This window comes from Salvelinus namaycush, unplaced genomic scaffold (assembly GCF_016432855.1).
Source record: "Salvelinus namaycush isolate Seneca unplaced genomic scaffold, SaNama_1.0 Scaffold690, whole genome shotgun sequence".
In the NCBI taxonomy this organism is placed as follows: Eukaryota; Metazoa; Chordata; class Actinopteri; order Salmoniformes; family Salmonidae; genus Salvelinus; species Salvelinus namaycush.
In genome coordinates, this window is record NW_024061409.1 from 33,529 (window position 1) to 47,500 (window position 13,972).

General features: G+C 42.0%; 1 protein-coding gene across 1 annotated transcript in view; it reads left to right on the plus strand.

Moving 5' to 3' along the window:
• The first annotated feature begins 12,004 nt into the window (after positions 1–12,004).
• The window catches only part of plek2 (pleckstrin 2), a 15,699-nt gene continuing 13,731 nt past the window's right edge, over positions 12,005–13,972 (plus strand). Inside the window, exons 1-3 of the mRNA XM_038987293.1 lie at positions 12,005–12,198; positions 12,296–12,460; positions 13,072–13,262. Of these exons, the coding sequence (XP_038843221.1) occupies positions 12,145–12,198; positions 12,296–12,460; positions 13,072–13,262 (410 nt within the window). The 5' untranslated portion in view covers positions 12,005–12,144. The remainder of the gene's footprint in view (positions 12,199–12,295; positions 12,461–13,071; positions 13,263–13,972) is intronic.

The following is a 13,972-nucleotide window of genomic DNA, read 5'->3' on the forward strand; positions in this document are numbered from 1 at the left end:
GAGATCATATTCGCCCATAACGACAGCTTTCCAGTAGGCAATAACAGGTCCCAACACGCGCCTTGCAGAAAACAGAAAATGGGGGACACGTTGTTCCAAGAGGGCTTATTCAACGTCAGACAGAGATAATCAACTCATTTTTCCTCTCACTTCCTCTTGACATCCGGGTGAAGGTGTATGACGTGCACGTATAGTCATACGTATCATGCCCATTTATAGGCAGTCACTTGAACAGAACATAGATTTCAGACTTTCCACCTCCTGGTCACAAAGTGTGCTGCCAAATGAGTTCTGTTTTACCCACAGACAAAATTCAAACGGTTTTAGAAACTAGAGAGTGTTTTCTATCCAATAGTAATAATAATATGCATATTGTACGAGCAAGAATTGAGTACGAGGCCGTTTAAATTGGGCACGTTTTTCCCCAAAAGTGAAAACAGCACCCCCTGTCCTCATCAGGTTTTAAGAAGACCACAAGAAAACGTCTAAGAATGTTATTTAAAAAACATACATTCCATTCTTAGCATCAACCAAAACTCTATCCTCTATCTTGTTAAGTGTGTTCAGGTGTGTTGGCCGCGCCCACTAATTGGCCACACCTGATCTTAATGGTGCATGTTTCCTTTGAAATGGGGTCTGTTTGAAATCACTCAAATGAACAGCTTTGTATGAGTTTTAAAAAAAAACATGAAACATGGCATGTTCGCTCCATCCTGGTGGCACAAGAAGTGTTATTAAAAAGTATTTTTGAAACATGTTCTCAGAATGTTATTTAATTACCTTCAAATAACCTAATAATTTCCAATCTCAGAATGTTAAAACCTCCCAGGTAACCTTTAAGGGAAAACATAGTAAAATGTTCTCAGAACCTCCCTGCAACCTAAAAATGTATGTTCCCAGAACAGGCGAAAGTGTCACTCCCATTCTCATAACGTATAAAAAAAAAAAACGTTATGTTTTACCAGTCTGGAAACTTACGACTTCGTTCCGAGAAACAATGGGAAACCAAAAACTTGGAATTCCACAACTTCCAAGGAACCAAATGTGCTAGCTGGAATTCATTAGGCATAGCATACTGTGGCAAAACCTACAACGGTAGTGTAACAGTATAACTTTACATCGTCCCCTCGCCCCGACACGGGCGCGAACCAGGGACCCTCTGCACACATCAACAACAGTCACCCACGAAGCGTCGTTACCCATCGCTCCACAAAAGCCGCGGCCCTTGCAGAGCAAGGGGAAACACTACTTCTAGGTTTCAGAGCAAGTGACGTAACTGATTGAAACGCTATTAGCGCGTACCCGCTAACTAGCTAGCCATTTCACATCCGTTACACTAGCCCAGACTTAACAAGATAGAAGAGAGAGTGTGTTTTTTGTTGATGCCGAGAATGGAATGTATGTTTTCAAATAACATTCTTAGAACTTTCCTTGAACGCTCAAGTTTTCTTAACGTTGTCGGAAACAATTTGAGGACATGACTTTAGAATAGAACCAATGAGGAAAACGTTACGCAGAAGTACTGAAATTACCACAGAATAACGTTGTTTCTTAACGTGGTGCCAGCAGGGGTGGCACCACGGGTTAATAAAAAATTGTATGGGTAAATTAGTATGTTTTCTAGGGCCTGAGTTTTTCCCGATCTCATGACCTGGTCAGGTAAACTTCTGGGTCCTACTCGTAGGCTATGACAACATTTTAATTATTATAGATAGCTTCCCTTTTCATCAGTGCTGTGACTATCAGGCTGGGGTGTGAATTGGAAACACTCCTAGTCTAAGGTGCATGAAACCCTTTCAAACTACCACAAACCTTGTGAATCTGATATCAAAAGAGCCGGAGACAACAACTTCAATGGACAACATACTCTGTAGTTTAGTGAACTACTGTAGCAGGGCTGGACAACATACTCTGTAGTTTAGTGAACTACCATAGCAGGGCTGAGCATTGTGCAAACAATGGTTACAATGTATTTCAATATTAATTTCACTCTATACACACACAACGTTAACTTCTTATGGCTGAAGGGGCAGTATTGAGTAGCTTGGATGAAAGGTGCATTTCGCTCTCGTAGCGTTCAGGGCACACACTGGACACTCTGGCCGAGGAGTAGGTTTGATCCGAGCGTTCTGACCATCACAATGGCAGTCAAGCCCCCAAGCTAACCGGCTAAATTTAGCTAGCTTGCTTACTCCCCCCAGCAGAGCTGGTTAGGCTGATTTCATGTTATCCAGAGCGTTGGTGACTAACTTTGCTGCTGGTGTTGGAGATTTTCCAGTCATCTGATGATTTTCAGTAACTATACTGTTCTCTTTGAAGTAGAAAGAATAATCAATATAAGTTTAAATATTAGACATAAGGAAGCAGAATGAAGGCTGAAAGCCCATGTGAGTGTACAAAGCTAGATCAACATCGAATTGACCGTAGGACATGTAAAGAACAGAACGTAAGCAGAATCTGTGTAGATGAGACAAGGTAAACTAACAAGACATGACTGGTCTGGACCATACATGATCTTGTGAAGGCTACTGGACACGTATATAAGTTAAGCATACATTGATAATGTAGGTCTGAACTTGTAAAGACCTTTGGACAGGAACATTAGCTAAGGGGTATGCATGTCATGCCACCAATAGAATCTATGCCCCAATATCTGAGCCAATAAGAGAATGGAAACTATGTAACAAAGCAAATGGGGTGATGACATCATTATGTAAAGGTGAAACTGTATAAAAGCCAAGCACTAAGAATGAGGAGGCAGTTCTTCCATGGAGGTGCTCGGCTTTTGTTCTCTGCAATAAAAGTCTAATTGAATTCACAAGCTCCGGTATCTGAGTAGTATTTGTTTTAATATTTTCCACAACACTGGCAATCATTTAATTAGTTTTTTTTTTTACGACGTTTACTGACACCAGCCATTTTCAACGGGTGTTGAGCTGAAATTGTGGGAGGTACTATGTCAACTATATCCAATAAGAAACACCTGCTTTCTTTTCTGTTGCAAAACGTTTTTCTAAATGCTCTAATGACGTCAACTAATGAATATGTCTGGTCAGAGAGGAAGAGGCGAAGCGAGAGGGATAACTGGGCACAAAATCTGTCTTCTCCAACAGGTGGCGTCAATGAGAGGGTCGAATTTGGTTACAGTGATACTTGGGGATTATGAGGCTTTTGCTGCGTTTCAAACTCATAAAAGACACTTACGCATCACCTTATGCCCTTGGGGGAATCCCTGTCACCATCTTGGACGTCGGCCCAAACGATTAGAAAACAAGGGAGGTTCACAACACAAGCACCTCAGCCCTCGTTTTTGATCGAGTTTGCGAGTGTACAATTATGTTCACTTCGGGGCCTGAAATGCCCCATAATTCAATTCGCGATGATTGTACATCTGCTAAGAAAAGTCAGCCGAAACTTAAAACCTCAACATGGATAAGTCAACATACAAGTGTAAGTAAAAACGAATGTAAAGTGGTTAGAAATTGTGCTACTAATAATGCACATTACGGCACAAACACATCTCGTAAAAGTAATGATGTTTTTGTTTGGTTAGCTTTCGTTGGTTAGCTTTTTTTTTTTAAATGATCCTTCTTCAGAAGTTCCAGCTAGGCAGGCTAACGTTATTTAGCTAATTAATTTGCTATCTATCATACAGTAGACGTATAATGCAATCATAATTGACTGTAGCGCATATCAAGCAACCGGTGGCTGAAAACACAATCATCGCGGGATGAGCGAGTGACGAAGTTCCGGGCAAGGGCGGTCCATTTAAAAACCATTCCTTCCATCTGGAAAAATAAGTCTCACAAACTAAAAAAATATGTCCTTTCTAACAAAAGATCTGAAGGCAGTCTAAAAGTGTTGGATTTTGTTGACATAAATAACACTTTCAAGATAAACTGGTTGAAATAATGTTTGCTCGATACTGATTCAATATGGTATTTCATTCCAAATAATGTGTTTAATAAATTGGGAGGTCTTCAATTTTTACTGAAATGTAATTATATTCCTGAAAGATTACCTGCTAAATTGGCTAGGTTTCACCAACAAGCTTTAATGGCCTGGAAAATATGTTTCCTGCACAATTTTTCCCCTCATAAAGCTCTTTTATAGAATAATCCAGAAATAACTGTAAGGAATAAGTCATTGTTCTACCCCAGCTGGCATGAGAGGAATATTGACTTTGTTCTTGATATTTTCGACAATAAGGGTAAAATTCTCACATATGAACAATTTATAACATTGAAAGAGTTACCAATACCTTTCAGAGAGTTTATTTCTGTGATCAAAGCCGTTCCCAGTGGTCTTACTACACTTATGAAAAGTCATCTTAATTTTGGGAATGATCACAAAGTTTATCCAGAACTCAGATTGGAAGGCGTGGGCTTACTTGAGAGATCTTGTTGTAATAAATATATAAGACAAATTCTTCATTCACAAAACCAACTTACACCGAGAGGAAAGTTTTTCTGGAACATGGTTATTCCTGGCATTGTCTGGAAAAATGCATGGTTAAGGCCTTACAAATACTGTATACCAAACAAAGTTAAGGAAGTGCACTTAAACATTTTACATAAGATATATCCATGTAATTCTATGATATCCAAATTTGTGGCTATTGATGATATCTGCATTTTCTGTGAAAAAGAAGGTGAGAATCTGTCTCACTTGTTCTTTGAATGTACATTTGTGTCAGAATTTTGGGAAAACCTTGCAAAGTACTTATTTACCATTATGAACACTGCCTATAATTTTAACATAAAAGATATAATATGTTACTATTGCAATGATAACAAAACCACTGAAATGATTGTTATTTTTTTAAATTCTTGTTGCCAAGTACTTTATACACAAACAAAAATTCCAAAATTCTATACCAAAATTACATTTTTTTCTGATTGAATTTAATTATCTTATTAAAACATTAACCCTAGTGAATAACAACAAGAATACCATCTTCATGAATCATTATAATAAGATATTTTCAGAGTGAATATAATTGCACTTAAATTGTTTATTTTTTGTATTATTTTATTTTTATTTATATGTTTTGTATGTTTGAGCATTGTTAATACCTGTGTTTGGTTTGCTAGACATGTTTGATGTAGCAATGTAAGTTGATTTTTGTATTATGAATTAAAAAAAAAAAAAAAAAATCTTTCCTCCCTCGCCCTGCAAGTGTATACTCGTCAGACGTCATGATAAATCATCAGAAGGGTCCACTTAATTTGAGGGCGGAGGGGAAGGGTGTGTCGTTTAAGTGTTTGGAATGCAGCCCCTGTATCCACCTTCCCAGAGTCAGATGAACTCGTGGATACTATTTTTATGTCCTTGTGTCCAGTATGAAGAAAGTTAGTGGTAGTTTTGCGAGCCAATGCTAACTAGCGTTAGCGCAACGAGTGATTTATCTATAGTTGTCTGCTAGCGTGCTAAAAAAGTCATGGCTTATTTGCTACATTATTTGATCGAATAGAAGTTTTGTAATGCTTAGGTTTTTACGAGTAGGACACGTGACATCCCGGCAACTTTGAGAAAAAGCACAATATAGGAGTTGTGCCTGTTGTTCACACGCGTATCTGCCCTCTCATTGGCTAGAATGGTCCCACCGATCTTGCCGCTGTGGTCTGGTAAACACGTTCAGTACTGCTGCTTTGAAAGGGTTTTGACTAGATAGCACAGCCACAAGTCATTGTGTATAGTGTTCATACAATCAGTTTGCTGGAGTCTGTTGTTTACCCTTGGTCTGTATGCAATGCCAGGAAGTAGTATTAGCCGCCCTAGCATGGTGATGGGAAATGGTGTTTCATAAAGAAAGTATGCATATTTTTTGGGTTTGTTTCTGCCTTCTCACCATTAAATCGACTCCTTTGCAGCCTGAATTGAGAATTTGTTAAGTGCGAACCGGAGATCAAAATCGAATTTTATTTGTCACATACTGTGTAAACAGGTGTTCTCAACAGTAAAATGCTTACTTTACAGGCCCTTTCCCAACCATGCAGAGAGAAATAATAGACAAGTAATAACACGTAATAATAAATACACAATGAGTAACTATAACTTGGCTAAATACACAGAGTACAAGTACTGAGTTAATGATAACATGGCTAAATACACAGAGTACCATTACTGAGTTAATGATAACATGGCTAAATACACAGAGTACCAGTACTGAGTCAATGATAACATGGCTCTATACACAGAGTACCAGTACTGAGTCAATGATAACATGGCTCTATACACAGAGTACCAGTACTGAGTCAATGATAACATGGCTCTATACACAGAGTACCAGTACTGAGTCAATGTGCAGGGTAATACAAGGTAATTGAGGTAGGATATGTACACTGAACTAAAATATAAACGCAACATGTAAAGTGTTGGTCTCATGTTTCATGAGCTAAATAAAAGATTCCATACGCACAAAAAGCTTATTTTGCACACATTTATTTACATCCCTGTTAGTGAGCATTTCTCCTTTGCCAAGATAATCCATCCACCTGACAGGTGTGGCATATCAAGAAGCTGATAAAACAGCATAATCATTACACAGGTGCACCTTGTGCTGGGTACAATAAAAGGCCACAATAAAATGTGCAGTTTTGTCAAACAACACAATGCCAAAGTTTAGAGGAAGCTTGCAATTGGCATGCTGACTGCAGGAATGTCCACCAGAGCTGTTGCCAGATAATTGAATGTTAATATCTCTACCATAAGCCGCCTCCAACATTGTTTTAGAGAATTTGGCAGTATGTCCAACCGGCCTCACAACCGCAGATCATGTGTAACCACGCCAGCCCAGGGCCTCCATATCTGGCTTCTTCACCAGCGGGATCATCTGAGACCAGCCACCTGGACAGCTGATGAAACGGTGGGTTTGCACAACCAAAGAATCTCTGCACAAACTGTCAGAAACCGTCTCAGGGAAGCTCATCTGCGTGCTTGTCGTCCTCACCAGGGTCTTGATTTGACTACAGCGTCGTAACCGACTTCAGTGGGAAAATGCTCACCTTCGATGGCCACTGGCACGCTGGAGGAGTGTGCGCTTCACAGATAAATCCCAACTGTACCGGGCAGATGGCAAAAGCTACGGACAACGAACACAATTACATTTTATCAATGGCAATTTGAATGCACAGAAATACCGTGACGAGATCCTGAGGCCCATTGTCGTGCCATTCATCCGCCGCCATCACCTCATGTTTCAGCATGATAATGCACAGCCCCATGTCGCAAGGATCTGTACACAATTTCTGGAAGCTGAAAATGTCCCAGTTCTTCCATGGCCTGCATACTCACTAGACATGTCATCTATTGAGCATGTTTGGGATGCTCTGGATCGACGTGTTTGACAGCGTGTTCCAGTTCCCGCCAATATCCAGAACCTTCGCACAGCCATTGAAGAGGAGTGAGACAACATTCCACAGGCCACAATCAACAGCCTAAAATCAAATCAAATGAAATTGTATAGGTCACATACATGTGTTTAGCAGATGTTATTGCGGGTGTATCGAAAATGCTCCGACAATGCAGTAATATCTAACAAGTAATGTCTAACAATTTCAAAGCACATACCCAATACACACACATCTAAGTAAAGGAATGGAATTAAGAATAGATAAATATAATGTCAAAGCGACGAGCAATGTCAGAGCGGCATAGATACAGCAAAATAGTATAGAATACAGTATAATACATATGTATATACACATGAGATGAGTAATGCAGCTATATGACAAGGAGATGTTACATTCTTTGTTTCCTCACCAAACTGTGTGTAACGGTGTTCCTCCTCCTCTTCAACCGAAGAGGAGGAGTAGTGATTGAACCAAGGCGCAGCGTTGTGAAATGACATATTTTAATTAAACAAGACGGAATAAACACGAAACGAAAACACTTGAATAATTAACAAAATAACGAAACGAAAACGTAGACAGACCTGAACTATACGAACTTACATATAACATGAAGAACGCACGAACAGGGAAAATAGACTACACAAAAAGAACGATGTACAAACAAACCGAACAGTCCCGTATGGTGCGACAAACACTGACACAGGAGACAACCACCCACAACGAACACTGTGAAACAACCTACCTAAATATGACTCTCAATTAGAGGAAACGCCAAACACCTGCCTCTAATTGAGAGCCATACCAGGCAACCCTTAAACCAACATAGAAACAGAAAACATAGAATGCCCACCCAAACTCACGTCCTGACCAACTAACACATACAACAAACTAACAGAAATAGGTCAGGAACGTGACATAACCCCCCCCTTAAGGTGCGAACTCCGGGCGCACCAGCACAAAGTTTAGGGGAGGGTCTGGGTGGGCATCTGACCACGGTGGTGGCTCAGGCTCAGGACGAGGTCCCCACCCCACCATAGTCAATCCCAGTTTGCTAATCCCCCTCAGAATGACCACCCCTCTCTTCCACCCACCTAATATAGGCAACACAAAATAAAGGGACAGCTCCGGGACAAGGTAGCTCAGGACATAGAGGTAGGTGAGAATAGAGAGGTAGATAGAGAGGTAGCTCAGGATAGAGAGGTAGCTCAGAATAGAGGGGCAACTCCGGACTGAAAGGCAGCTCCGGACAGAGAGACAGCTCTGGACTGAGGGGCAGTTCTGGATTAATGGCCGCTCTGGGCTGAGGGGCAGCTCATGACTGGCTGACGGCTCTGGACGCTCATGGCTGGCTGACGGCTCTGGACGCTCATGGCTGGCTGACGGCTCTGGACGCTCATGGCTGGCTGACGGCTCTGGACGCTCATGGCTGGCTGACGGCTCTGGACGCTCATGGCTGGCTGACGGCTCTGGACGCTCATGGCTGGCTGACGGCTCTGGACGCTCATGGCTGGCTGGCGGCTCTGGACGCTCATGGCTGGCTGGCGGCTCTGGCAGATCCTGGCTGGCTGGCGGCTCTGGCAGATCCTGTCTGGTTGGCGGCTCTGGCAGATCCTGTCTGGTTGGCGGCTCTGGCAGATCCTGACTGACGAATGGCTCTAGCGGCTCCTGACTGACTAACGGCTGAGACGCACTGTAGGCCTGGTGCGTGGTGCCGGAACTGGAGGCACTGGACTGGAGACACGCACTTCAAGCCTAGTGCGGGGAGCAGGGACAGGGCACACTGGACTCTCAAAGCGTACTATTTGCCTGGTGCGTGGTACCGGCACTGGTGGCACCGGGCTGAGGGCACGCACATCAGGACGAGTACGGGGAGAAGGAACAGTGTGTACAGGGCTCTGGAGACGCACAGGTGGCTTAGTGCGTGGTGCCGGAACTGGAGGCACTGGGCTGGAGACACGCACCATAGGGAGAGTGCGTGGAGGAGGAACAGGGCTCTGGAAACGCACTGGAAGCCTGGTGCGTGGAGTAGGCACTGGTGGTACTGGGCTGGGGCGGGGAGGTAGCGCCGGAAATACCGGACCGTGCAAGCGTACTGGCTCCCTTGAGCATTGAGCCTGCCCAACCTTACCTGGTTGAATGCTCCCCGTCGCCCGACCAGTGCGGGGAGGTGGAATAACCCGCACTGGGCTATGTAGGCGAACCGGGGACACCATGCGTAAGGCTGGTGCCATGTAAGCCGGCCCAAGGAGACGTACTGGTGGCCAGATATGTAGAGCCGGCTTCATGACATCCGGCTCAACGCTCAGTCTAGCCCTACCAGTGCGGGGAGGTGGAATAACCCGCACTGGGCTATGCACACGTACAGGAGACACCGTGCGCTCTGCTGCGTAACACGGTGTCTGCCCGTACTCCCGCTCTCCACGGTTAGCCTGAGAAGTGGGCGCAGGTCTCCTACCTGCCCTTGACCCACTACCTCTTAGCCCCCCCCCCCCCCAAGAAATTTTTGGGTAGTACTCACGGGCTTTTCGGGCTTCCGTGCTAGACGCGTCCCCTCATAACGCCGGTTCCCTTCTCCGGTTGCCTCTGCTCTCCTCAGTGCCTCCAGCTGTTCCCATGGGAGGCGATCCCTTCCAGCCAGGATCTCCTCCCATGTGTAACAACCTTTACCGTCCAAAACATTCTCCCATGTCCATTCCTCCTTCTTGCGTTGTCCCTTCCTCCCGTTACACCGCTGCTTGGTTCTGGTTATTTGGTGGGTGGTTCTGTAACGGTGTTCCTCCTCCTCTTCAACCGAAGAGGAGGAGTAGTGATTGAACCAAGGCGCAGCGTTGTGAAATGACATATTTTAATTAAACAAGACGGAATAAACACGAAACGAAAACACTTGAATAATTAACAAAATAACGAAACGAAAACGTAGACAGACCTGAACTATACGAACTTACATATAACACGAAGAACGCACGAACAGGGAAAATAGACTACACAAAAAGAACGATGTACAAACAAACCGAACAGTCCCGTATGGTGCGACAAACACTGACACAGGAGACAACCACCCACAACGAACACTGTGAAACAACCTACCTAAATATGACTCTCAATTAGAGGAAACGCCAAACACCTGCCTCTAATTGAGAGCCATACCAGGCAACCCTTAAACCAACATAGAAACAGAAAACATAGAATGCCCACCCAAACTCACGTCCTGACCAACTAACACATACAACAAACTAACAGAAATAGGTCAGGAACGTGACACTGTGTTATTTTGTACGTTTTTTCACATTGTTTGTAACTTATCTTGTACATAATGTTGTTGTTACCGTCTCTTATGACCGAAAAGAGCTTCTGGACATCAGAACAGCGATTACTCACCTCAGATTAGACAAAGATTTTTTTCTTTAATTAATGAGTGAAGGATATACTGCTTCTCTGAGACTAGGGCCAAATCCCCGTCATATGTTACCAACAGATGCATATCATGTGAAATCCATAGATTAGGGCCTAATGAATTTATTTAATTTGACTGATTTCTTTGTATGAACTGCAACCGGGCTATCTGCATTGTGTCCCACCACCCGCCAACCCCTCTTTTCACCCTACCGCTACTCTCTGTTCATCATATATGCATAGTCACTTTAACCATACCTACATGTACATACTACCTCAATAAGCCTGACTAACCGGTGTATGTATATAGCCTTGCTACTGTTATTTTCAAATGTCTTTTTACTGTTGTTTGATTTCTTTACTTACACACACACACACACACTTATTTTTTTCGCACTATTGGTTAGAGCCTGTAAGTAAGCATTTCACTGTAAAGTCTACAACTGTTGTATTCGGCGCACGTGACAAATAAACTTTGATTTGAACTCAGTAAAATCTTAGAAAATTGGTGCATGTTGCGTTTTATATTTTTGTTCATAACTAAGAGTAACGCCTAGATCACACCGACCGAGATATTTCATTTTGGTACACCAGAAGAAGTATATTCATATCAGGGTAAGGTCATAATCGGAAGTAAGAATACGAAGGTTAAAACACCTGGTTTTCTTTCAAATTAGGATATACAAACACCTTAATCGGATTTCCAGCGGTGTATTTCATCTGCGCATGTGCTAGTACTAGCAGGGCAAGACTCCCTCTTTTGCATGAGTGAAGTGAGTTCGAAAAAACGGAATAGTTTTCAAATGTCCGAACTCGGAATCAAATAGCCCCCCCCCCAAAAAAGACATGTTTGCCGTGGTAACGTTTATTTATAGTCCCACCAGACCTGATTTCATAAGTGTCCATGTAAACAGGATTATTAGGGAAATTGTTCTTCTCGCAAAGCATGTAAACGTTTACATTGAACTATTATATTAATATGACTAGTACTGTGTGCATATAACCGACGATACTCGTTACTGTCCATGTTTTTGCGGAGACTGGATCCACTTAAACTCTGCATATGTCGACTTAATCGGGAATATACCTTTATATTTCAAGTGCGCTATTGCATTATCTTTTAATCTCCTTTATTATTTTTTGTGTTACGTGTGTGTCTTGTATGTTGAAAGTCTTTGTTTTTTGTCAGCCAATGTTGACCATGGTCATAAATGTTTACACGTCAAGAGTTTTTCAAATAGATTGAAACATACCCTTTATGAGCCACGGGGTTTTTCCTGCATTCCGATGTTCTGAGAGTTCTGTGCTGGCTGGGTGTGTACCAGATGACGCCGCAGCCAGGGGAGAGATATACGATGCTTCGAGACCTGCGTTGAGGTAGAACAACTCACTGACTATGGAAGAAGATCAGCAGAACCCTATCCTGAAAGAGGGATTCCTTGTGAAACGGGTAAGATTAAATAAACCGCTATATGTCCATATAAAGCCCATTTCATTTGACTATTATAGTATTTTAATTCATATATATTTTCTAATTGTAACTCTAGGGCCATGTAGTTCACAATTGGAAGGCTCGCTGGTTTGTACTCAAACCAGACACGTTGCTCTACTATAAATATGATGGAGGGAAGAGAGACTCCTGTCAACGCGGGAGGATCATGTTGACCGATTGTAAAATCTCTTGTCCGTTTCTGGAGTATGACAACCGCCCGGTGAGTTAATGTACAAGCCCCATTTACGTTTACCTCGTCTGGGAATCAGTGACATTAAGGCTGTTGGAACAGCATTCAAATCATAGAATTACATATTATAACTCCATCGTGGTTCTAATGCCGATCTCTGTGATTAGAACAGCATTATATTCTACTATTTTCTAGAATTATGATTCTATTCTAGAATTATGATTCTATTCTAGAATTATGATTCTATTCTAATATAATAGCATTATATAGTGTATGCTGTTCATGTCTCTGAAACTGTTGCCCTGAAGATATATCGCTGCACTAGATGTGTCAATAGATTACGTGTTGTATTGTTGAAAACAGGCTGCGAAGTGGGAGTGTCTCAGCTCTGTTGAGCCCAGCCCAGCTTTTTGCTTTCTTCTGAAATCATACTAGAGAATGCAAGGCCCGGGGACATCAACCTTAGACCACTTGACACACTATCATCGTAGATACAGTACGCTTTTCATAGTTTTCAAAGGTGTGTTAGATACATCTCTCGATGCTGTTGGACACATCATGCTATCATCTTGGGGTTAAGATATACTCTTCAAGTATTCAACATCATCCGTTGGTTCTCTTTGTTGTTTACTGTACGTCAGCTGGTGTTCAAACTGCAAACCAAGAGTTCTGCCGAGTATTTCCTGGAGGCGTGTTCTCGGGAGGAGCGTGACCAATGGGCAGCGGATATCGGTGCAGCGGTGGAGAAGCTCCGCCCAGCTGACTCTCCTACCACCAGCCAGTCTAAAACCACTGGACACCAGTCACTACAACTACACAACGTCAGCCTGAAGTGAGACACTTAGGGGCCTTGGCTGAAAGACTTTTCCCAACCGTCGACACTGGTTAAAATGACGTTATTATAACCAGATTACATGGTTATAAACTGGTTAAAATGACGTTATTACAACCAGATTACATGGTTATAAACTGGTTAGAATGACGTTATTACAACCAGATTACATGGTTATAAACTGGTTAAAATTACACTATTACAACCAGATGACATGGTTATAAACTGGTTAAAATTACACTATTACAACTAGATTACATGGTTATAAACTGGTTAAAATTACACTATTACAACCAGATTACATGGTTATAAACTGGTTAAAATTACACTATTACAACCAGATGACATGGTTATAAACTGGTTAAAAATACACTATTACAACCAGATGACATGGTTATAAACTGGTTAAAATTACACTATTACAACCAGATTACATGGTTATAAACTGGTTAAAATGACGTTATTACAACCAGATGACATGGTTATAAACTGGTTAAAAATACACTATTACAACCAGATGACATGGTTATAAACTGGTTAAAATTACACCATTACAACCAGATTACATGGTTATAAACTGGTTAAAATTACACTATTACAACCAGATTACATGGTTATAAACTCGTTGTAATAACATTGCCAGTTTGGTTGCATTTAGTCTATTAGTCACATGAGTGAAGTCAAGCTATTCCACAAAGGTCAATAGTGAA